The sequence below is a fragment of the Dermacentor silvarum genome, chromosome 4 (assembly GCF_013339745.2).
Source record: "Dermacentor silvarum isolate Dsil-2018 chromosome 4, BIME_Dsil_1.4, whole genome shotgun sequence".
Lineage (NCBI taxonomy): Eukaryota > Metazoa > Arthropoda > Arachnida > Ixodida > Ixodidae > Dermacentor > Dermacentor silvarum.
The window spans coordinates 37,337,386-37,364,177 of record NC_051157.2 but is presented as its reverse complement, the minus strand read 5'-3'; the positions used below and the strand labels follow the sequence as shown (position 1 = coordinate 37,364,177).

The following is a 26,792-nucleotide window of genomic DNA, read 5'->3' as shown; positions in this document are numbered from 1 at the left end:
ATAGGTACAAGTGCCCTCCCAGGCTGGTGCTCGGCCATTATGGGAGCTTGGAAAGGGGTGTTTGTCTCCAATCCGAAGGTGTCCCCACCTCAATAGGTGCATTTGGGGCACCACATGTGAAATGGCCACCATGGGAGCAGCTGAAACATCACTTTTTTAGGGTGGGGGCTCACGAAGGTTTCAACGGAAATTTAAGGCGCAGGCTCCTTTTACAAGCGTATCACCCCTGAAGGAACATTGCAGCCGACCTTGACAAGACTGGCCAAGAATGTAGGGTCAGTGCTTGGCCAGTGTAGTGCCAAACATTTTTTCCCCACTGGGATCATCTGGTTGTTTCAGTGGTGCCTCACAATACTAGCCGCCAAGCATGCTCGAGTTTCAGACCCTTGCAGGCACAGACTTGATTTGTGGCACAGCTGAGATCACCTTCTGTGCAATATTATACCATAATACCATGCATGATATTGCGGCAGCATCTTTGAACAATAGTTATGCCACTCTGCTGGCCCTGACAGGCACCATCTATGTATGCACAGCACAATATGGCTAGTTCATGTCTGGTTAACGTGTCTACAACATAAAGGTAACAATGTCCCAAAATATTCTTTATCCTTATCCGCCTTCCACTCAGAGGTGGTAAACCCACTGTAAGCTCGTCTGATTAGAATTTGGCTTTTTGGTAACTTGTTTGTGAATGTTATACATTATTCCTTAATTTTGTCATATGCAATGCAAGCAGCTGAGCGTCTCCAAAGCCTCACCCAACACCTGTTTCTGACCTTGCACAAATTTTTGCCAGCAAAAGTAAAGAAGAAGGAGGGGGGTATCAAAGCAAAAGAGCACAAGTTGAACATCTTCCAAAAATTCTGGATTAGGAAAGCAGTGAACTTCGAAAACTTTAGAAAAGTACACTGACTGGAACAACCGATTATTTTCACACATTGTTCATTTATTTTCATAAAAAGTATGTTCTTCTCACACACATCTCCACCACACTGTAAAAAAAATTCTAAACTGACTTGTTCCTTTCACTTCAGTGGTTCAATGTCAAGCAGCAACTTATATAACAAAAATGATCCCGTGTTTCTAAAAACACAGCATATGCTGAAGACAACAATAGTAAAAAAACACAAAAAAATAAGTCAACAGACAAATCCAACAGCATGAACACAAGCGTATGTCTCAAGAGAGAATGATATATGGCACAGAGAAAAAAAAAAAGTATTTTGCAAGAGAGCATAGATGTAGCCAACGCAACATTCGCTGGTGAGTAGACAGAATTGAATGAGTTCTAGGTCAAACGCAAGCTTTTAAAACAATGACTTGAGTACAAGTATCTAGACTGGCATGCTGCATACCCAGACACACACACACACATGCACACACACAAACGGGTACGAGAAACAAACCAAATAAATGCCTCTAACTGTGCCACTCTACAATCGTAAACATTATCCACAATACCAATTTGCAGGAAAACACTGCACGTTCAGCTTAGAAACAACAGCTGCTGCACTCAAGCAAATCTTTAGTGAGACAAGTGCAACAAAAGTGTAAACTCGACCTTGCATACTTCCGTACTTGCAACTAAAATTGCACACAGGATGAGCCACTCACAGCTCATGTTAACTGCTGCCGGCACATACAAATGACTGTCCATAAAAAAGCAACAGCAAAGTCATGGATAACAACAAACAACAAAACTGGTTACATCCAGTTGGCAGTTGTGGTTGTACGTGTAAATACCAAACATGCAGGTGGGAAGAAAAATGAGAGATTCAAAACAATATTTCAAGACTGCCTATACATAAGTACTAGTAACAACCGAGACTTAATAGAGAGAGCATGCACAAGCTCGTCAACTTAAACAACTAACAAAAATGTGCTATCAATAAAAACAATATAACCTGATGTTGCATGCAAACAATCTTGGCTTCAATTTGATGTCAACCTATTGCAGGCCACCAGATTTCATGTTCGTATCTGGAAATGATTGTGCATTCCGTTTCACATGATTTTCTGCTCAAGCCAAAAGATTTCCTTCTTCAGTGGTCCTTATCCATGACTTTTTCCAGCTGACTTTTGATAGAACGAAAAGATGGTCTTGCATCTGGTTTCTGAAATAAAGAAATAAAGGGTCCATATTTTATACATAAGGTAGAGATTCAAAATGAAAGAAGGACGTAAACTTACGATGAGAACACACAGATACAAATGTGCATTACTAGAGTGGACTCGTCAACTATTGTCGTCATCTTTCTTGTTCAAATTCCTGTTATATCTATGGACACTTTCTGGACCTGTGGGAACCATTCAGAACCAGCACAATGTGGAAGTTCTGGCTTTGGAAAAGTGCTGGTTGTGGCCATTACAATTAAAGATGACAATAAAAAATAACTCGTTAAATAAATAAAAATTATGCACATCCAATGCACATATTGGAATCTATATGAAACAATTAGCAATGATAATAAAATTGATATTGCACTAGTTTGAAAGTTCTGTTTATAAGCATTGCAACTAACTATGGCAATAAAATTGGAACTGAACTCAATTATGCATCAAAGGGACATTAAAGGCACATATTAAGTCAACATGGACTATTAAAATACCATTCCAGAAACCTTGCATCGCTTGTTTCGTGCCAAGAAAATACTTAGTTTAAGAGAAAATCGCATCTGAAGAGTCCGCATACCTTTAGCGTAATTCAAATCACCCACCACCGAGCAGGGGAGTGGTGACATTGCATACTCCATCACCACCCTTTAATGCCATCAGTGAGTAAAACAGTGCCCGACCGACAACACTACTTTTTTTTTTTTTTTTTGCGCAGAACGCAACTGTGTGGTCAAGGAGAAACCAAGCCAAGACAGAGCATTGGATTTGCCACTGCAGTTGCTTTTGGTCAAGTGGTGTGGACCATTCAGGCATCCCACAAAATCACATGGACGTGGGATTTTCTGCTATTTGCAGTTTGTGCAAGTTTCACACGCCAGCAAAACCAGCACAGCACCATGCAATAACGAAAGCGAAAGCACAGGTGTCGCAGAGTCAAGCGAAAACGAAACCGTTCGAATGCTTGCGTCATTGTCAAGGGAAACACCAATGAGTTCATTTTCCTAAACATTGAGTAAAAGTGGACAAGAAGCATTTTCTTCTGTCTCAGATGCAATGCAATGATCTTTTTATTAGGAGAGATTGAGTACTAGCGAGGAGCGCCTACGTCATCTGGCAAGTACTTAAATGTCCTGGATGGGTCGCATATCGCGTCCTGCATTTACTTTAATTTCTCGATTACTAGAACTTTGTTCGCGATAATATTGATGCCTTAGGCATTCTCAAGCATTAATCTATCACTTTAGCTTGACTTAATATTTGCCTTTAGCGTTCCTTTAAGAAGAAGCTTTAACTAGGAGCTCCTATCTAAATACATTGGAATGCAGATATCTTTTTTCTCTGCAACCACTGCACCAATTTTGATGAGGTTTGTTGCATTTAAAAAGGAAAAGTAAAATCTAGTGACTGCAGGAAGCAGATTTCTCATTTAGGCCGTCAATATTTAACAAGAATTCCTGAATATGGCAAATTTAGAAAAACTAAAGTTTCAAGTTAGCAACAGTGTAACTCAACAATAAAGAACTATATTAAAAATCCGTAAACTGCACCTAATGATGCATCTAAAGTGAACAAAATTGATGTATTATATACCGCTTTCAAATGCTACCACTAGTTTGAGAGTAGAACTTTACCTAGAATGCCCACAAACATAACAGTTTTACCAAAGCTGTAAATTCATATACAATATTTGTCTGCATAAGATGCTCTACCAGATCCAGTTTACAGAACTGCGATATCTGTTCTTGGCGCGAAGTTAGAGATTTGTAAACTTCGTGCTTCTATTTTTCTGAAACTTACCGATTTTACAAAATTTCTGAAAATGTTCCAGGGCCTAAATCAAAATTCTGCTTCCTAGGGTCACAGAATTTAACTTTCCCTCTCAAGTGCAACAAATACATTTCATTCAAATCAGTTCAGCGGTTGTTTCATAAAAGCATATCTGCATTTTACATCTATATTTGAATAAGAAAACTGGACTTGGGGCCGAGCTAAATCTTCCTCTTAAGCCCATGTGTGAGAGCCACAGCAGAGAAGTTCGGGAAGCTAATGGGTACGCGTCCTGGACGCACCTTTTCCCAGCAGGACCGCATGACCTGGTACACATCAGAAGGGCATGCTGGAGGCTTGGCTAACCGCTGGCCATGTTGCACCTGCTCCACCACTTCCGCATTGGCCGCCCGGCCGTAAGGGATCTTGCCACACGTGAACACTTCCCACATGAGCACACCTGCGGACATGTTTCATTGCAGTGCACACAGCTTTTTCACACCATAGTGGAAGACGCCCACTTGCAGTCAAACAATATAACGAACCCAGATAGTATAACAAATTATCAGGATATAACATCTAAGTAAATCTAAAACTTGGTTGGTCACACCTTATTTCAATGCTTCTGCCATAATAAAACACCAAATGCAAGATCTGAGACATTACCAGTTGCAGGGAAGCGAATATTTGTCTACTGACAGCTCGAAATATGTATCCTAGTATTAGCAAAAATGTGAAATATTCAGCAAATAAAACTTGAAACGGCACATTCTAGACACACACATACATGTTTTGGCCAGCAGTTTGGCTTTACTGGCCCACAGCCAGCAAGCCAATGTGCCGATCCTGTGTGATCACACAGATTGCACCGTTGCATATTAACAATGGCGTGAAGAGTGCATGTTAATTTAGCATAATTCACATGCCATGCATCGGCATAGCAAGATGTCAATAGATAGTCAAAATCAACAGGAGACTGTTTGCTGCCTGTTGGATGCATCATGCTTGCATTTTCTTTCTTTTTTTTCACACAGACCTAATTGTGATTTTCTTTTGCCAATATCAGCTTGTATGCTTATAATGAATATCGAATATAATGAAAGCATATTTGGGCCGCATGCTACTTCATTATAATGAGGTTGGACTATATCATAGCTTACTGTCTGCATGAGTCCCTATAGCAACGAAAATAAAAAAACATCGCACGACAGCAAATTTTCACATGCAAACAATACCCACCATATGCCCATACATCGGACTTGCTACTGAAGCGAGTGTAGCCTAGTACTTCGGGTGGAGCCCATTTGATGGGAAACTTCGCTCCTCCAGAGCTGGTGTACTCGTCATCAATGACATATCTGCAACACCACAAGAAGACAAAGGAAATACAGCAAATGATTTATGGCATGTGAAAAACTGCAAGCTGTAGGTTTAGAATACAGCAGTTTCACAAACACCACTTTTATCTGCAAATGTGGCACTCATCACAATGACTACATCACTGCCATTATTTCATTTTTTTTTTTACAATACTGTAAGCCCTCACGGCATATTACAGTGTGGCAATTACACAAACACAGACAAATCACGCGAAATACAATTCAAGGTGACGTTCAAAGGATGTTGAACAGTCAGCATCAGTCAAAACTTCCAGAGATAGGTTATTGCGATCAGTTATGATTTGTACAAGGAAATACTATTTGAACACGAGTACAGTAGAACCTCGTTCATACATTTTGGAAAACGATGCAAGAGAAGATGTACTAACTGGGAAAAATGTACAATCTGAAGTACCTAAAAAATTCGACAGACTAAATTCTAGTAGACATCTACGTAATGTGAAGCATTGAGCAAATCGCTGCAGCACAAGACACCGACACACGCTGTTATGGCTGTGCCCAAGCGGGCCCACTTTGTCACTCTTGTGGCTTTGGCAAGCTTATGTTCACACTCCTCGAATGCAGCCTAAGTCAGCAGCTTCTTCAGGTGAAGCATTTTGGCAGAAAAGTTTGACGTACCCTCTCGGCGAGAATCATTGTGGCACGAGACTCTGACGTGCGTCGAGTTCATGAAGTACCAGCGACACGAGACGCACTTTGTCACTTTAAGACTGGCGAAGGGAAACGGAAACGAAATCGAGCTGGTGGGCAATGCCGGAATGCGATGCCACAATGCCACCAGAGCGAAACATGACACTCACTTTGCAAGTGCTTCCTAGGCCAGACACTCTGTGAAACAGATAAGTGAAGACGCTTATCGCAATAGGGTTGGTGGCGATAACTGTGAATGGCAATGTGCGACAACCCATGAGGAGATTTGCTGGTACTGGAATAAGAAAGCGAGTACGTGGCAACATTTTTGCGTGACACAGGCGAGGTAGTACTGCGGGGAAGCTGCCATTGTGGGCACCTGGTGCTCTCAATCATGCCTGCCCCGCACATTTTCTTCTTTACATGGGGTCTAGCGGCCGGAAAACATACAGTACGATTGCAGTCTGGCGATATAATGAATGTTGGTGCCTAAACATTGTGATTTCTGGGAATGTATTAACTAGTACAAAAGAAGCGTAACTGTATATTGGGTAATTTTTGCGTTAGCGATCGCGAACGTTGGCACCGGGAAATCATACGAAACGGGATCGTATCAACGAGGTTCTACTGTATTTGTTGGTGACATTCTACTGTATTTGTTGGTGACATTAAACATTTCACACACATAAAGATAGTACCAGAGATTCATCCAATAAGTACGATGGGTAGGACTTTCTCATGCATAAACTACATGCTGTGAAAGTAGGTTTAGTAATACAGTTAAACCTCAATATAACGAACTTCAATATAATGAAATTCTCGCTATAATGAAGTACTTATCTTTTTATAACTTCTTTTCCATAAAACACCATGTATTTAGAACCTCAATATAACGAAGTGTGTTACACAGTAGACTTCCGTTAATTTGACTCCCATTAATTCGTTTTTTTGGTTAATTCGATCCTGAATGAAGGTCCCGACTGGCACCCATGTTTATCTATGGGCCAAAACTTCTGTTAGTTCGATCCTAAAATTGGCTTTCGCTGTATAATTCGAACTTGACCAGTCAGCACGCACGCGCCTGACCCCTATAGTGACCTCCTTAGTGGTAGCATCTCCCTGCAGAGCTCAGGTGACAGTGAATGCGTTGAACACACGTGATCTCTCGTCGAAAACGCCTATTTTCAGCTCGCCCTACGAAGATTTTCAAGCAACAACCGGAGCTCATAATGTCTAATTACGGTATTTACCAGATTCTAATGCGTGCCTTTATTTTTCTTAAAGAAAATTGGGTCGAATGTTGCCTGCATGGTGCAGCCAGACACAGAACCAAAACCGCCTTCGCAATGATCGTATGCTTTACCGCATAATACAAATGTATTGCGGCAGAGCTCCCTTTGGGAACCGTCCGCCTTTGTGCAACAATCTTTTTCTTCGTAAAAGATCAGATGAGTGTTAGATTTCTACTTTGTGTAGGAAATTTAATGTCATTCCTACGTTAGTTTTCTACTTGGGACACATTTGGGGGCATACTAGAATAGGGCAAATACTGCTAAATGAATAAGCGCGTATTTATATGTTTTCTCTGCATCTTGTTTAATTTGCTGGATAATTTGATCAATTTTGCCAGTTCCTACAGGGTCAAATTGACTGGAAGTAGACTGTACACGATTTCAATATAACAAAATTTCACTGCCGCCGCGATGGAATACAGAGACAAAGGAAATCTTCCACACATGTAGATGGTCAAATGGTTGAATTACAAGAGGCTGCTAGGGAACGCACCTCTCTTAAATAATGTGCCGCACGATTTGAGAGGTGTGACCGTCAAAGCGGAGCAGCGTCATGTTCCGTATAAAGTCGAAGTGCAATAAGATCCTATCACGCCCTGCGTCCTGTATGCTTTGAATGCAAGTGAAAGCATGCGAGGGTAAGCCAAGAAGGCTGCCGGCTTGATGAGCGCTGTCTTCCCGCATGAGCAAAGGGGATAGGGGGAAAGGAAGCAAGCTCGCAGTAATGCGATCAAGCGCACAAGAGACCGGGAGAGAGGAGCAGGTTGCTGCGTCTCCGTTTCTAGCGCAACCATGGCTTCACATCCTGTCAGCGCGGCTGAGCACATACGAAGTCGACATGCATGCACTCAGCCACGTGTGCAAAGATTTGGTGCCATGCACGCTATTGCCCCACTCGTTTAGTACTGGAGATTACGTAATCTCAAGATTCGGAGAAATGTTGAAGCGAGAGGCAGACGAAGCCTTTGCTCCCCACTGCCGGCGCTTTTCATGATAGCATCGTCCCACGGCAGGCGACACTATCAGCTGCGGGAGTGAAATGAATGCGAAAGCATGGTTGGCTTCGCTTCGTACAGCTGATGTGAAGATATCGACACTACATGAAATCGTATGTTATGTCGCTGACTCTCAAATTCAACAAAATGATTTTTTTCCATTTAAATATTCATTTTCTCAATTGCCCGATAATTCGGAAAATTGTGGCCCGCTTCAGTGTAAGTAGTACTCATCGGCGAGTGTAGTTATTAGCATAAAGATCAACTACTTCACAAAATGATTTTTTTCCCATTTAAATATTCATTTTCTCGATTGCCCGATAATTCGGAATGTTGTGGCCGCTTCAGTGTAAGTAGTACTCATCGGCGAGTGTAGTTATTTTCATAAAAGGTCAAACTTCAATATAACAAAATTTTGATATAAAGAAAATAATTGGCAATTTTACTGACTTCGTTATGTCGAGGTTTAACTAAATTAAAGGGGAATGTGGCAATGAAAACATTTTTTTTATTTATTGGAATAAATTTATGAAATTTGGCATGTCGGTGTGATTTGTGATATCATACTGAAATCAGTTTTGTCCGCATTTCGATGGAGGCGAAATGCGAAAACACCCATGTACTTAGATTTAGGTGCACGTTAAAGAAACCCAGGTGGTGCAAACTTCCGGAGTCCCCCACTACGGCGCGCCTCAATCAGATCATGGTTTTGGCATGTAAAACCCCACAATTTTTAATTTTGTGCTATCTATTATAGTTTTCGAGTTACAACACTTGATAGCATCTAATGGTCATCCCCAAATTAATTAATTAATTAATTACACAAATGTACGCCAAGATTTTTACATCAGCATGTTCACAAAGGCCCATTCTGTGCAATGAAGCTATTGGTTTATTTTTTAAATGCCGAAATGAGCACCAAATTGTTTTTTTGAACTTTCCTGTGCATATTGTCTTACTAACGACCTTTGCAAAAAAATAAATTTTTGATGAGGTGCAGGTAAAAATGGACAGCTTTGTTGCACTCATCAATGTTTCAGGATCTAAGTGCAAAAGGCAGAATGATTTTGTTTTCATTCGTTGTGAAATTGCACTGGGATGACTGAAAGCAACTGCACAAAAAATGAAAGCTGAGAAAACGAAGCTCGAAGCCCAAATTTTTTGCAATTTTTGATGACAGCACTCTAGGAAAGTGCTCTATTCTCGATTTCTATTGCGTGTTTTGTTATAATATTTCATCACGAGGTAAATGAATGCCCGAGGATCGCGAAGAAAATAAATCTGATAATTGAAAATTTTGACCAATTTGACCACTTCAATTGCCACGTCCCCCTTAAGCTAATGTGCACAGAAGTACTATTATTACACAATGTGCCCAATAAGCCCGGAGATCTATAAATGAGCAACCCATAACCACAAGAAACAAGAGGATATTCCCTGAAATGTTCAGCATGTGTACTGCTGGCAATATCCAACTTGTCCTGCACATGGCATCACTGGCTAGAGTGTAACGATGCCTCGAGTGCTACGAAAAGACTTGAGTGCTGTGAAAAGCTATCACATGTCCCAGAATACACACTTATTTAACTACATAGTCACATAATTTCATGCTAGAAACATGAGCTGCTGTAAGCACAAGGATTGTTTGGGAAGCACCAAGCAGAGAGAAATAAATCTACAAATGGGACTGAATTGGCCGATCCATTTCACAGATGAAGCGTGATGTGGCTCAGGAGCACTGAATCCCGCCGCAAACAGCCAGCCTGCAGCATCCTTAGGCATGGCAGAATTTGGCACCATTCAGCAGTGACATGCTCACTCAGTATGCAGAAATCTGCAATTCAATCTGTCGCACGAGTCCAAATCTGAAACCCCTCGGCTTTGAGGTATTCTAGGTAGATTAACTGGAATATTTTTGTTCATCACTAGGTAGGTCTTCCTCCAGAGTTCGTTTACAGGGTCGAGAATTGGATAATCAGTAATTACCTTGCCAGCCCGAAATCGGCCACCTTGACCACATAGTTCTCGCCAACAAGGCAGTTCCGTGCAGCCAGGTCACGATGAATGTAGTTGTGTAGCTCAAGGTAGGCCATGCCGCTAGCCACTTGCAAGCATATGTCAAGAAGCAGCACAGGGCCTTTCTCGGACAAAGCACGCTCGTGACGGCGCAGGAACTGCAACAAGGAGCCTGCGATTGCAGCCATAACAGAGAGTGAGTGAGTAAAAAATAGATGAGCCAACAAAGAAGCAAAACACTTCATCACAGAATGTTAAAAAACCTCATAACTGAATGAAGGGTGCTAATGCAGTATTGATTACCCTGCATCTGAGCTGGCGCTTTATTGCCAAGTGTCCAAAAAGGTAGCATCAATACGATGTAGAAAGGATGCTCTGTGAAAGTGTTCAGTGGCTTGATCTATCAAAAATCAAAATGGCTTGGCTGAGATCAATTGCTAAGCAAGATCACAGTGGCACATGTGAAGAACACTTAGCTGGGAGAAAGCAAAAAATAAACCCTCGCTTACATCCACACTGGCCAGCCCGTACACAAGAGTGGGATAACATTTTGTAGACATGCTAAATATACAGTACCGACACTCCTCTGAGTGAGCATTTGGCCAATAACATGTGAAATCTACATTCTACATAGGAAAGCTGCAAAAACTCAGTTTGCTCAGTCATTAAAACAATGTAATGAACAGCGACTGAAGTGAAATCATATGCGGGCTGATCAGTGCTTCCACTGCTAGAGGACAGCAACTGAAGATCTTCTTCAGAAGATATTTCTTTCTTGTATTTCACACAAAATGACAAACATGCGTGATGTAAAAAACCTTGATCTGCCATAAATGTATATAAAATATCTACTACTGTTGCCCAAACGCTCCAGCTCCGTATCTTATTGAACATTTAAGTGGTTGAATCAGTCAATTTAGCTGTCAAATGCTTAGCACTCAAACGACAAATTATTGAAGTTATCTAACAGTTAACACGGCCAGTCACCAGTAGTTTCACATTTAAGAACCCCATATGACCACGTTGCAAATTTTGAGTGTCAAACATGACATGAAAAGTGTAAATCTCGGCTTATTTTATGATAATAAATGTCCCACACTTTGACGCACCAGGGAGAATATTTGGGACTATATTTACAAGAAACCCTGGGCATCTATTTAAAAAGCTATACAAAGCAAAGTTTTCTCAAGCTTATTGAAGAGGATTGGTGGGTGGTAAAGTTGTTAAGCAATACCCAGGCTGTGATAGACGCCATAGCGAGGGGCTTTACATTAATTTTGGCCACCTGGAGTTCTTCAAGCAAGCATTTGTAAGCATTTCTTAGGATCAAAAGAATGTAATTGTACATCAAAGATCAGGTTTGATGCAAACAGACATACCATGTTTCATATACTCCGCTACAATAAATATAGGACGGTGCTTGCTGCAGACACCATACAGCTGAACCAAGTTGGGGTGTTGTAGCTTCCTAAATGAGAAAAACATTGGTGCAATGAAAACAGCTTGCTGGAACATCCGCAACAAACAGTGAATGATGCAAATTTACTGCAGCCAAGTCACCATTAAGAGGTGTTCCAAAAGTTGTCTGATTACTAAACATTACAGACTATAGTAAAAGATTTTTTAAAAGGTCGCAGTGCAGCTATACACACGTAAAATCACAGGCTGGAGATTTTTTTTCATGAAAGCTCCTTCATTTGTATTCACAAACAACTCCCACAATTGCCAGTCGAGAGACCTTTTAGCTTTTAACTTTACAAATGCACTGAAATGGCCGAGGTGAACAACACCAGCAAGTAAGCAGTGACCTGCGCACAACCTATGCACACTGAATAAGCAAATCAAGCTTTCTCCATGTCACATATTTTAGTAAACTGATCTGCTCATTGACTGCTACTGCACTTTGAATTGTCAATTAATTCAATCTCATTCTGCCATTTGCTATCGTCTTGGTTACCTCAGATGGTACAACAACCACCCTGGAAAGGCGTTGAACCATGGTTCAATATGCCAGACATGGACAATTTTTTTTTTCAACTGCAAAGCTTTCTTTCTAAGAAACCCACACAGGTTTCCTTTGTAGCTTCACGCTACTCTCATGCAGATAATTTCTCCCTTACATTATTGCAACACGTCACTGCGGTTACATTAAACTTAACGAGATCATTCATGTCTGCATCTCTCATGCACCCCTTTAAAACAGTCTTCAGACACTACAGCTGAAACATCCTAAAGTCACAGCTCAAGGAAGGAGGGGGACCAGTTACAGAAGATTAAATCTGTGTCTTCATGCCAGGTGCATGCGCTTCTAATTAATCAGGACAGAGACCAACTCCTAACTAACCCAGACATAAGCACATGCCACTAGATACTTACGTCATAAGCTTTGCCTCTTCGATAAAGTCATCCTCAGACATGGTGCCTTCCTTCATCATTTTCACAGCCACATCCCGACATCCCCTCCACTTTCCTCGGCGCACCACCTGTTTGCACATACACACGAGTTTGCAGAAACTTAACATGGTAATTTGTCCAACAGGAAGTTCTTTTTAACTATGCCTTACACAATTAAGAAATGCATGTCTGCCTGGTTTAGTTTTGCAACAAAGTGACAATATCAAGTTGCCACAGAACTCAAAATACTAGATGCCTCGACAGGGGAACAGCGCGAAAAGACGAAAGACAGGAAGGGGAACACACACCAGCGTTGGTGTGTGTTTCCCTTCATGTCTTTGTCTTTTTGCGCTGTTCCCCTATTGAGTATGTACCGACTAGCGCAAGCCTCTGTGGTGTTGCAATTTATTAGATGCCTCCTTTCATTATGAGAACAGGCCAAAGAATAAAGCATTCTACTAGCAAGCATGTACATGTCTCAAAGCAGCTAATTCTACATTAGTGCACTCTTTTTTAAATGCGAAGCATTTCTTGGTGAACATTTGCTACTTTGACAGTATCTACCGATCTATCTATCTAGCTGCCTACGTCGTCTATGTGCTCTCATGGTCGTTTCGTTAACTTGGTATGTACGAAAATTGGCAAACTACGACAAGAGTATATGACAAACATAAATGATGTCATGTTATGAATGTCATGACATGCGTGTCATGAAGCAGTTGCCTACGTCTTGGTGCTCTCATGGTCGTTTCGTTAACTTCGTAGGTACCAAAATTGGCATAGTGTGACAGGAGTGTATGAGGAACATAAGTGATAGGTCATGACATAAATGTCATGACATGCGTGTCATGCAGGTCATGACAACGACCCATCAAAATAGATTAACACTCAGAAGCTACTGAAATGGGTTCTGACGTGTGTACTAAGTGAAGGAAACACTAAAGGATGATGGTAGAAGTCATAGTCATGACCATGACTGAGCAAGAATGACAATGACTCAGCGAAAAAAAGATTACCGTAAAATTCCGAGCAAGCGCCCCCCCCCCCCCACCTCAAGCAAGTCGAAATTACCGGCAAAGTTAGGGGGGGCGCTATCCCGGAACGGCACTAAAATTCAAGATGGCAACGAGAAAACGCAGCGGGAATGGCATTAAAATTTTATTGAACATGACCTTTATTAAGCCAAAGATTTGTTAGTGGTGTTTATCACTCTCAAAACCACCGAAAGAACTACAGAAAGAGCCCATCGACGCTGCACCGACGCGTCGCCGCAACCGGCGACACGAACATTGGTTATGCAGCTTCTATTCCAGGCAAAATTATGTCCGCTAGAGTAAAGTGACACGTAATGTTCACTTTATTAAAAACCATGTCCACGGTGAAACATTAAGCACTAATGAGAGTTCCGATACAAGTCAAGTTCAGCTGCAGTACATGGACTACCGACGGCGGACAGCGAACCGCGGCTTGGCCATGCTCGCATCGCAACTGGTGGTGCCGTAAATATCAGCATGTTTTCTTCATCGTGTGAAATTATTGCGAGGAGAGGGTAAAGCTTGCCGGCAATGACGGTAACAAAACATTGCTGCTTGGGAGCGTCGGCAGTTCGTTCTGAAGCGCCATCTGCTACAGATTGGAAGTGAACTGGAAAAGGCCTAGCGACAATATCGGTGGCGAGTGATTAGCAGCGGTGAAGCTGCCGGCGACGCCAGAGCGTAGCCGCGACCACTCCTCTGTCGCCGAGTGGTCACGTCGCTGCGCCGCAGATAACTCCTCTGTGCCGTGTGCGAGGCAGATCTCAGTCCGTGAAGTGCAGACCACCAGCCGCAGTTCGCCCCGAAGCACATGTGTGCCCACTGGGGCGCCAGGGTGTGCCCATGATTCGATGAAATGGCTCATTGGGGCACCCTGATGCGCACTGGTGCGATTTGCCGAATTTGCCATTATTTTCGTGTACTGGATGTGGCAGGCCAGTTTTGGTGCAGAGCGAGAGGGGGGGGGGGGGGGGGGCGCTTTCCCGGAACGGCGGCGGAAATTTGAAATTAGCAGTGAAGTTAGGGGGGCGCTTGCTCGGAATTTTACGGTAACACTCAAAAACCACTGGAATGGGTTCGGACGTGGGTAGTAAGTGAAGGAAACACTAAAGGATGCTGGTAGAAGTCATAGTCATGAGCATGACTCAGCAAAAATGACAATGACTCAGCGAAAAAAAGATTAACACTCAAAAACCACTGGAATGGGTTCGGACGTGGTACTAAGTGAAGGAAAAGGCTAAAGGTTGATGATCGAAGTCAGCCATGAGCATGACTAAGGCTTTCACCTTAAGGTCTCTTCGGACTAGCGAAAGGGACTCCTGAGGACTCACAACACGAATGTCATGACATGCGTGTCATGCAGGTCACGAAAGAGCAGCCTACATCTTGGTGCTCTCATGGTCGTTTCCTTGACATAGTAGGCTCCACGCAGCACACTGCTTCGCCTAACATCGATTCCCACGGAGCGTGGGATCTGCCGGCTTTTTTTTATTTTTCTTTCAAAATTAGTGCATTTACCCAGTACTTAGAGAATAAATATTATAACATGAAAAGTGCACGGGCAAAGAAAGGTTAAAAAAAATGGGTCTTGCACTAGATGCTTTTTTCCACAACAGTAAAACAGCCTGCAACAGCCTAAAACAGAGTTTTTAGGCTTTCAGTAATAACTATGAATATTTAAGCCCATCCTCGAAAGCATACAACACTAAAAAGAAAGCAAAAGGACTCCTTACACCAAACTGCCCACTTCCAAGCTCTTCCAGAAGAGTCAGCTCGGACGGGTCGATTTCCCATTTGTCTGCAGACAACAAGAAGCACAAGTTTTCCATACTAGTTCCACACACAACTCTAACAAGAGTTTTCTTGAACTTGACCTTTACAACAATGGTGTTACAAACCACATGCTAAATCAATTCACACTGTGATTCTCGGTCTTGATATGAACATCATAACAGCATCAAGGGACCCATGCATTGGACAAACAAAAAATGCGAGCAATTGTCAATGTAAGCAAGAGAAGGAAGCATAAGGATAAAATGTTCTTATTGTGTATTTTTGTTAATGCACTTCTGGTAGGTTGTGGCACTTGCATTTTCTAAACTCAATCTCTCCTCTATACATGCTGGAAAAGTAGTGCACTGTTGGACAAGTAATTATTTACACAAACTTTGGACTACGTTCCCAGTTCAAAGCACTCCCAATGTGATGGCAATGTATTTCTCATGTCCCTATAAGACAGAATGTGCAGACAGTGCTAAAGCCCTGCAATTCACAGTGCAGAGAACAGTGTCAGCTGCAAACGGTGTTACTTGTGAAAGGAGTCCTACACATAGACAAAAGAATATCTGTTCCTTTGAGCTGCAGGGTGTCAAAGGCTTTTCAACAACACCAGCAAGGGCGTTATATATAGCCTGGGCAGCCATTTTTATACAACAATGCAGCTGTCAATAATGTGCAACAGAAATAGACAACAAATAAGAAAGGATGACCAACCGTGGCCGAGGCCAGCAGTGGGAGCTGTGCGGCGCAGCTGCGCGGGCCAGTGGCGCAGCCTGGTGGCCAGACCTCCACTGTCATGGCGGTGGTATCGCACCAGATCCTGGAGCGAGGGGAAACTGCGTCGCTCGGAGAGGTATAGCTGGCCGCCAGGCCTGCTCTTGACGTGGTAGTGCTTCACTTGGAACACGCCATTGGGACTGCAGGGGCAGAGAGTGTGCCACTATTGTCAATATCTAATATGTAGAGAGGCACTCTACTTTAATTAATTAGAGCGTAGAGCACTAGCAGCGAGAGGTTACACAGCTCAGGCAACACAGGCACACGGCTTCGACCAACTCGTCGTTGTCCTCGTCTTTCTCGAAGCAGTGCATACTGCTAGTCCTTCTTCAGTACAATTACGTAATTTATAGGCTTAACTTATGCGAGGCTAAGTTTAGTTCTCTTTGTAGAATTTGGCACCTCTGAATCAGAAACATGTTAGGTGTCAAGGGTTATACTAATTAGTGCCCTTTATTAGCAATATTCGGTCATTTACTTTTTTCCATTGTTTTGCTTTCTTGCCAGTGACCATTTCTCACCAGAATCTCAAGTTAGCATTCAGCACAAGACATTGGTATAGTATCTAAAATTTCTTGAATGTTGTTGCCTATTCTATAGCAAAAGAGTCTTGACTAATCAGGTTTCAAGTGTGACATGTTGAATGCACGTGAGCACTAGCGATTACTCTGGAATGTATGGCTAGAGATGTACAAATAGCAGACAAACTTGAGCCATACATTTTAGATTCAACGTCTGATTGCGATTATCGCTGTGATTCGAATGTTGCTTGTATTTCTGGGCACAAGTTAGCCCAAAAAAGAGCTGAATTCTCGGCCCACACTTTTGGCAGGGTTTAATTCATTACTGTCACTACAAAATTGTAATAGAACTATAAATCAAACTTTCCAGTACATGTATATCTAGTAGTGCACATTCCCGCTGGGCAATTACTGTCGCTGTCGTGATCCCAGAAACTGCGGTGAACATTCACTCGTTGCTGTTTCATAAGATGGACAGATGACCAAACTTGCACATGTAGATGGCGCTATTCTAATGTAAGTATAACTAGGCAGTCTTGTTCACCCTCCAAACTTGTTCCTCTTATTTTTCACCTTCCAGAAACTGAAAAATATTCAGTTTTTCAGCCTAACTGAAAATGTTGCTTTTAGTATGCCCATAGTTACTGCATAGTGAATGAAGCATCTATCTTTAATATTTTTTTATTAGTTCCGCTTACCTGTTTGCTAGAAGCGACAGTGTGAAAAGGCCTTGGGTGGATGAGTTGCGAATCACAAAGGCTCCTTCCTTAGTTTCCTGGCGCAAAATTTGTTCGGCCCGCTGCCTGGACATGTCTCCTGCGTACCACCTGCCAGAGATGAGATGAAGAGATGAGATGAATTCACTCAAGAAAGGCACATTTGACATTTCAGCTACCGCATGCAGCCTTCTGGACACTTGAAAGCCTTATTATAATTAATTACAAGAACTGACCCCTAAAAAAATAGACTGGTATTCTTTTTGAAGTTACGTCATGCAAAATAAAGACAGGGTTGCACCACTCACTCATGCTGCCACAGGCCGGCCTTCTCTTCCACATAGTTGCTCGGAATAAAGCCCACAGCCCTGAATGTTGAAAGTAACAAGCCAGGAGAAACAACACTTGTTTCATTAAAAGAGCGGGGGGAAATGCTTGCACATGAAAAATAACATACAACTGCTTATGAGAGATGAAGCTGAGGTCGTGAAGAAGGAAGAAAAAACTGAGGAGAGGGCTCTAACAATCTCAGACGCATTGCAAAAAGTGCGGCAGAAGTCACTATGTGTCATTTTAGGCTCCAGTCTCATCTATGAGGCAGATAGCACCGAGTGCTAGGGGAGGCTGGTTTCTCTCTGCAGCTGACATGATCCTGGCCGGCATGGCGCAAAAAAAGTGCATAGAAAGTGCGCTCAGCTTCAAGATGATGACAGGAAGGTACATAAAGAAGGAGAAGCTGCCACATAAGTTGGAGATTCCATGCAGGCAGGCTTCGCAGAGAGTGATGTCAGGGTCTCTCCCCAGTTTTTTGTTCCAGTTTTTTGTTTTTTGATCGTTGAGATCAGATTTCTTTTTTCAGAAATATTGTTTCTGAATATTTGCTTAAAGAATAATGTTTGAATACTATTACATTTACACAAGCAAAAACTTTAAGGGGAGACCCAGCTTCTTGGAGCTGAAAATTGGCCTAAATATCTTTATGCATCCCATTGCTCCAGATTGGTGTAGATCACTTATTCTTGCTTGATTGGATCCCTGTATCATCCTTGATTGATTTAGCCTTCTGTTATAATCATCATAAACAGGTTGTGGAATGTTCTTACTTGTTTTCTCAAAACAGCATTTCTGATGGTGTCACCGTTGTGGAGTTATCTCTGGTTCTGCTTATCCTATCACAATAATTATTAGTTTGTCAGAAAGGTAGACAAATAGAGATTGCAGTGGGCATGTAACATAGACAAATATTATGACAGAAATATTAAAAAACTAATAATTTGTCCTGGGTATTACTATGAGTTTGACATGCTGTAACTTTGGTTCCAATCAGTCTGGAGCATTCCATTCTTGTATCGCTCATTACTCCGATTACACGAGATCATTTTTATATGTCGACATATATTACACCGTATATAGTTTAGTAAATAGCCCACCTCCAAGCACATTATGAATTTTCTAAATTTCTAGAGATATATTTATTATGTAAGAAAGCTGAATGTATATCTTAAATTTGCAGATGGAAATACATAAACTCCACAAGTTTCATCAAAATCGACTCGGAAATAAGACAAAAGTTTGTCAAAGCAGGGTCTCCCCTTAACACAATAATTGACAGAAAATACAGTGAAAAATAACTAAAAAAGCAATGAAGTAGCTCGAAAATCTACATATTTGGCTACCATGCTGGTATCCATAAATGCCTGCCACTGCCAACCTTAAAATGAAAATGAATCCTAATGCTCTTGCATGAAGCATCTATCACTTTCATATACTAGCACAAAATAGCCAATATGCCCTTGTCATGGCCTATGAGTGTCCGAAACTAACTTGTGGTGCATTTTTCTAACTTTGCAATTTTTTTCTGATGCTTTAAGTTTCTTACAGTCTTAGTCTGCTTAAAGTTGTGGTGCCATTACATAAGTTTGCACTGGCGCTCTTTTAAGTAAGTGCATGCAATCAAATCATTAAATTAGGTTTGCTATTTCTGAAGCATATAGTATTTATGCTAAAACATTAACACATGCTGCGCAGCGTGTCTAAAACAGGAGCAATCAGCATTATCAACTGTTCTAAAATTTGAAACAAGAACTTCCATAATCTTTTCTTTATTACACTATTACAGAACTAAAAAAACTAGATAAGCTATTTCATGATGCCTTCTGCAAAACATTTAGGAAATCAAAGTGTGTTTCCAAATATTTAAAATTTGTGTTTACATGCCATATAAAACAAAACTATAAAGCTACGAAAAAATGCACTATAGCTTTAGAAAGAGCACAGAGAAGCCGACTTCTGGCTTGGCTTCAACACTGCAGATTTACCTAATAATAGAGAAAAACGGGGAGTTTAAGTAGCTTTTCTCCCCTGACTAAATCACATATACGTGAATCAGTCACATTTTTTTTTTTTTTTAACGGCAACAATAAGTCATAATCTAAAGGACCATAAAGCATGCAAATGCTTTCTATGAAGGAAAATAAAATTCAGCCTCACACTTACGGATCCTTTTTCTGCATGGAGCAGAGGAAAAAAAATCAAAAAGAGAGCAAAAGCAGGCACATGAGAGGCAAGCATTAATGAAAAGAAAAGGTGCTAAGCATCACAAGAAAGCGCAGAAAAAAAAAAGGGCCATCTTACCCATTCTTGTCTTTAACCTGCCACCAGTGCTCTCCAGTATCATCTAGTACAATGTATTCTTTGCCCTGGAAGACATTTTCGGTTAGTTCAGGCAAAAATTCCACCCCCAAAAAAATTGCAGTATACGTGTGTACGTGGACTGTGTCTATTCTATCATTTAAAAAGTCTCACCAAGTCGTTTTAAGGGTATACAACTAGACATGCTGAACCTGTCCTTTTTAACAACACTACATAATTTAGATGCATAATAGTTTAAAGAATGTAACTGGTCACTTACAGCTTCTAATGAGAGATCTCCTTTTTCTATGGCTTGGAATGAATACAGTGCTGTCACCAATTTTGTAGCAACAGTACCCTGACAAAAAAGGAGAGAACAGCATTAGGTAATTATACACTTGTTCACACTGCACCATCTCTTGAAACAAAGAAATTAGAAGCACACAGGCAACTTCAAAAATGTAGCACAATGTTTAACCCCTTAACCGTTTTATTATTTTGACAATTTCTGTGCCCAAACTGCTTATGTTTTTAAATGTGATATTGAATATTTTCCTTCTAAAAAGCAACTTATCGGTGTTGAAAAAAAAATTCAAGCACATACTAAATCAAATTAGCATATTAAAGTTTATTATTGCTCATGATAAAGGAGGCCAGCTACCTGCTGTCAATGAACAATAGAAAACAGAAGCAAGAGCGCTATTCGGAAAGTTTTATCAAGTCATCAGGCAATATATATTGAACTGCCTTACCAGGGACCCCCCAAAACGGAAGCTGAGGAGCCTTCGTGCGAATGTCCTTCACATCAAAGCGCCGGCAATGACACGCACTCGCAATAGTGTCTTCTGAGCAGTCTTCTTCATCTGATGAACTGCTAATTTCGAAGTCATTGCTATTGTTTGCTTCCAGAAACGAAGTAAACTTCGGTTTCTGAGTCACTATCGTCCAAAGAGCTGGACGACGGCGAAATTCTTCTTTTTTGCAGACCAGAAATACATGCATTGCCTCTACCAGACGCCATTTTTTTGAACACGGGTTTCCCCCTGAATAAATGTGAAACGGGGTTTAAAAAAACAAAAATTACCTGCCCAGTGCTGCCATCCGCGAAGCAACACACCAACTAGCCTGCAAACGAGCGTGTCTCGTTCAAAACGCTCAAAAGGAGATATTATCTCGAGCGGACGAGCTGCACTCGTCCAAAAAGGTTTTGGAACAGTTCGGCAAAGACGAGCTGTGCTCGTCCGAAACAGTTAAGGGGTTAAAGCAATCTGCCATACGTTCAAACAGCACAGCATCCAAACCTTGATAGGCAATATGTCCTTGGTCCTTGCAGGTACAGGGTCACCACATGTGATGCTACCTGCACAAACATGTAAAATGCTATTATTAAGAACTACAAACAAATTCATTTGTTTCAAGAAATCAACCCATATTCATGAAAAAACTTTTGTGACAGTGCACACTAGTTTGCAGTGCAAGAACTGCTTCCAAGAGCTACTTTGTGCTAGTTTGTGCTTCCAACAATAATTTGTGCGACTAGTCTACAAGAACAGAGATGCGAACTTCATATAATTCTAAGCAACAGAGCTCGTGCAAGTTTGCAAGTTTCCACAACAGTAAACAATAATGCAGGAAAGCATGAAGTAATTTACGTGACACAGTGTCCCCTGAAATCAGGCTTGTGAGCACTGTGCATGCAGCTTGTGAGCACTGTGCATGTATATGTAATACATGAACACAGGATGCCTGATCCATAAGCAGGTGCCTCGCCCCCTTTATTGTCCATTGACTTGATGCAAAGAAACCATCACCTCCAAGGATATCACCTTCCAAGCATGCTAGTTAGCTAGCTCAGTGCAAGCAGACATGATAAATAACAAATTGTGACTGTGCACACTTTCTATCAGTGTTATTTTCATGTCACACAAATGCCAAGTGAAGGGGAAGGAGAAACTCAACAGAAACAATATGATGTCAATGAATGGCAGTTCGTAAACTTTTTAGCGCGAAAAATCTACACAAGGACTAAAGAGAGAACCATACAACACAAGCACTGACAGTTGCATTTAACTCTTCCCCGCACCATTTTTTTTTTTTTTCAGCAAGATGACCGATTTATTGTGAACAGATTTCAACATTGCAATATCAGCAGTTCATTTGTCACTTTCTGTTGTCTTTTACTGTCATTTATTTTTTAATGTTTTTTAGTTACATAGGCAAGGCCACAAAAGCAGTCTATATATAAAAAGCGTGATATTTTTTGGAACAGAAGTCGAGCGTGTTTTTGTTATCCTCCATGTGATGCGTTTTTGGTGGCTTAGTTTGGAAAGAAATTGCAGGAGCTGGTGGCGAAGCATTTCTGTCAAGCCGATGTCCACGCAAGATAGGTCACCGGAGGCTCTAAATCTTCCTTGCAATCATTAGTACTATGTTGAAGCTCCAAAGAGGACTTGCTAGAGCTTTCCTAGTCTTATTGTTTACTTGAGGTGAAGAAACATCCAGAAATAGCACAAATCCGGCATTGAAATGGTGGCCCTCATGCCTACAGCCACCTCACTTCATGTGGTAACCACCACTCTTAAAACCCAGGAGAGCCAGACTTACACTTCGTTTTTGCCAACTGTGCCCTAAATATTTTGTTTTTTGAAAAAGCAAGTGCAGCATTCACACCAAAATTATAAAACTAGCATCACTTGTCTGTTGCTTAGTAGACGAAAGGAAATCATTGGACAAGTGAGACTTGTCACTAGCACGTGACATTTTGGAGGAAACACCTGGATGAGTGAGGCTCATCTTTGACACGGGAAGGGTTAACAATCACTGCAACCATGAAGAATCATGTTAAAGGTTACATCACAGTCAAGTAACGATATCACCACAGTGACAGAATGATAATGTAAATTAGTGAATGAATGCAATCAATGAATGATCTGATGCAAAGCTCACCCCTGGAACTGAGGGACTCCGCGCTGTGTGGGGCGGTGACCAAAGTGCTTCGGCATCCTGGGGCACCACGAGATCCACGACCACAGCAGCCCCAGCGACCGCCAGACCAGACACCCGAGTGGAATTTGTCAGCCAGCTGATCATTGTTTACGCACACTGAAAAAGCAGCAGTGAGAGACTCGATACTATGCGACTACTTTGGAACGCCTGGAGTACTATTCCATACAACACAAACATCAGAAATAAGAACTTGTACTATGAATGTACGTGTTGGCAAGATAAGTCACCGGTTAAATACCCCACAAGAAACAAGTCAGAGAATCAAGCAAGTTTGACAGCTATAGGATTGATTCACAAATGAACTGTAATCAAAAGATACTTATTCTGCAAATGCCCACACCTGACAGATCAGCACACCACCATTGTTGATGCATTATATAGTACCACTTGTGCCTGTCATGCATCCATTCAAGTAAGGTCAGTCACACTCTACAAGACTCAACTTTAACAAGAGTAACCAGTAGCGCACCCAGGATCTCTGCCAGGGGGGGGGGGGGGGGGGGGTTGACAGTTTGCCTTAGTTTGCCAATACCATCTAAACAGCACTAATTTCAATTTCTTCACGGGAAATTGTCAAAAAATGTGCTTTTTGCGCAAGTTTGCGAGTGTGCAGACGGTTGCGCGTCGTATATCTTAGTTGCAGTACTCAAAGGCGCAAGGAAAGAAAAGAGGTCAAACAAAGGGGGGGTTAACTCGGCCTCAGGGGGGGGTTACAACCCCCGAACGCCCCCCGTCGGTGCGCCACTGAGAGTAACACTAAAAAATTTTGTGTCCCTTACTCAAATAAGGATATGAATAGAAGAACAATTGATGTTTACATACATTTTATTTTTTCATAGTACTTGTACTGAACATGGTATAGCTGCAGTACTACATAAGAGAATTTCTCCCACCAGATAGCTTATTTTAAAGTTTTAAAGTGTGAAAGGAAAAGCACTGCATGGAGTGTGACATAAACAGCAAGAAAACCAGCAACCATTTCAAGCTCACATGGTTGGAAACAGGATGCCTGCCTATGAACCAGAACGCATTTATCTTGTCTACTTCAATACAAGTGCAAGAGTGGCATCTATAGAATGCATTTGGCTAGAGCCAAGTTCTGAACAAAATTTTGCAAAATGCCAGTTCGACAGCAGGTCTTGATTGTTTCCTGTGAAATTCTATGAACATACTACACTCAGTTTCCAACATTTCGCTGTGTTTAGGCCGGTATCCACTTGCAGTTGAAGTGCATAATTTTCACCAAGAAATGACTAATAGAAGCATTTAATTTTCAGAACGACCAAATTACATAAAGTAACATACTGATGGTCATGCAACTACTAGCATTTGGAAACGCACTGAATGAAGAAAAAATATTACTGAAGTGGTACAGGAGTCCAACACATTCAACCAGTACTGAAATTTTTCACATGCTCTTTCCTTCCCTATGCGGGTCAGCACATACTTTGCTTTACACTCTCTTCAATACTCTGCAATATCACTGTTAGTGAGTCGTGACCATGGCACTTTCACATTATGCATCCCTTCAACATGTCAACAGAGAACAACAACACTTGTACCTTCATTAAGATATAAAGACCACAACAAAGTCACCACGCCAAGCTTGATACAATTTTTTTCTATTTTCTTGTCTGGGTGGTACTGACTTTTTCGATACATGAATTTAGGCAAAAGCATATACTGATGGAACAAAAGCAAAGTAGTTCTTTCATACAAGCACAAAACAACATTCTTACATTTCCTCAAAGCACCTATCCATTCTTCTCGTTGTGCTTCTGATGATGCCACAATGTACATAAGGCGATCTTTGTAGCCAATCTAAAGAGGAGACAAAAGAGCAAAAATAAATTGAGTCATTATTCCAGATCATAGCTGTACTGTAAATTATGAGTAACAAATATTTGGTAGAAACAGAAGACATGCCTGAAATGCTTTCTCTCGTTCAAGTGCTCCGTCATCAACACGCTCCACAAGTCGCACTGTACGCAGATCCAAGCGCCCTTTTTCTTTGCCCTGCCACAGAACAAAGGGAATTGTGACATATGGGATAGGAACAGTGCTTCTTTGACTTGCAATGCAGGCAGCAATGTCGGAAACTGCAGACCAGTAATGCTAACAATGCATATCACACGTTAGGAGTTTAGAGGATGCGCTACCGCTTGTGGTACATCTATTGCCTGTTAAACATGCGCATGCCATAATGAATACAATAAATATAACTAAGCAGCATATGCATTAAGGCTCAGCATGGCAGCATGAAAGGCTAATAAATGTAAAGAAGTAAAGAATACTTGCATCTGGCTTTCCGTCGTGATACCGCAGGCAGGTCTTGGTGAGCACAAACCAACGTGACTTGTAGTTGATAGATTTGAGGCGACTATTGCTTTGAGAGCGCTTGAGCATGGGTGCCTGCAGCACCGCTTCTTCGTTCAGGGACGCCATTTTCATCATAAGTATAAAGACCCTGCAAACTGGAAGCAATAGTTACACGAGGTTAAGCAGTTAAGGGGGACTTCATTAAGCACACTACAATTACAAGTTTCTCTAATGAGCACGTGTTCAAAAATTAAGCTAAAGCACTGGTAATGTGAAAGTATCGTGGAATCAGATGTGAACGAACAGCGCAGTTTACAAAGTTGCTAGTATTGCAAGAAAGCTGAGAATTCCCTTTTTGATAAAAGCTACCATACCTCATTTGCATAGCATATTTCTCAGGTGGTGAGTTTAATCTGCGATTGTGAGGTTATGACCGGTTCTTTGACCAGTTGGTTTGGGTTCCCTGAAGCATATTTCCTGTCCGCATAAGAACGCCCCCTTTCTTTTGAGCTAGATGCTCGTCCCTGCCCGACAAGCGGTTTATGGGCGTTTCTAGATTTCGCCCGCCTCGTGGAATGCGCTTTGTCTTCCACTTTCACTGCAAGTTTCGACGCCGGCATGTCCGGCAGAACAGCCGCTACGTGGTGCGGCAGATGACGCGACAGACATCAAACAAACAACCGGAAGCACGGTGTCCAGGCGCGCGCTCGAACAGTCCGTTCTCAGTAGTCGTGAAGTTTACGGTTTTCACCGAGGCCTGCTACACAATAGACACTGCGCCAGACAAGACAACAAAACGCGTCGTGATTACTACATTTTCGCGTTCTGCCAGCACGACAGGTAATTCCAGTGTGCCAGAACCCTCCGACGTTACCGAAACCGTCGGTGATGTCACGACATCGCGACAGACCAAAACAAATCCGATTACCCTAATTTCTAAATAAAGTGAGCCGCTGTTTTGACATATTCGCTGGTCAACAACCATGCGCACGGGAGACACAAAAACAGCAATTTCGGCACAGTGGTATGACAAAACCAGTCAGAACAAATATACGAAATCCCGAATGAAGGATGTCCCCTCGGGAATCACTCGAATAGCGAAGCGACGCTAGAGCCGCTACTCACAGCTGTTTCGTGCGCTGGTGCCGATGTAAATCCCACGCCTTGCATAGCGGATGCACTCACACAAAGACACACAATATCCTGCATACGAAGCACTGGGCACATAGTCCGAGTCCGCAGATTGTTACAAGGAACTTGCAGTAGCAGCCATCACCCTGCCTGTGGCTAGCCAGCTTAGCCCGTCTGACTGGTGGAGGAGACGGAGGAGACGCTGGCCTCCTTGCACTCTCTCAGAAAACGGAAATTCCTCGAAGTAAACGTAACAACTTCCTGTT

At 41.8% G+C, this 26,792-nt stretch overlaps 1 protein-coding gene across 2 annotated transcripts; it reads right to left on the bottom strand.

Moving 5' to 3' along the window:
• Positions 1-928: 928 nt before the first annotated feature.
• On the bottom strand, positions 929-26,792 carry LOC119449791 (tyrosine-protein kinase Btk29A-like). 2 transcript variants are annotated; one of them, XM_037713055.2, is made up of 18 exons: positions 26,521-26,792; positions 25,375-25,550; positions 25,003-25,092; positions 24,816-24,897; positions 23,017-23,172; positions 21,372-21,430; positions 20,351-20,428; positions 20,074-20,138; positions 17,748-17,807; positions 17,422-17,550; positions 16,140-16,342; positions 15,380-15,444; positions 12,595-12,701; positions 11,598-11,686; positions 10,189-10,390; positions 5,125-5,243; positions 4,188-4,345; positions 929-2,117 (listed from the first exon to the last, which is right to left on the bottom strand). In XM_037713055.2, exons 2-18 carry the CDS (start codon positions 25,528-25,530, stop codon positions 2,046-2,048), a joined length of 1,890 nt encoding a protein of 629 aa, XP_037568983.1. In that variant the 5' UTR covers positions 25,531-25,550; positions 26,521-26,792; the 3' UTR covers positions 929-2,045. The 2 variants fall into 2 exon arrangements, with proteins under 2 accessions (XP_037568983.1, XP_049521400.1); XM_049665443.1 differs by lacking the exon at positions 26,521-26,792 and adding an exon at positions 25,770-26,028.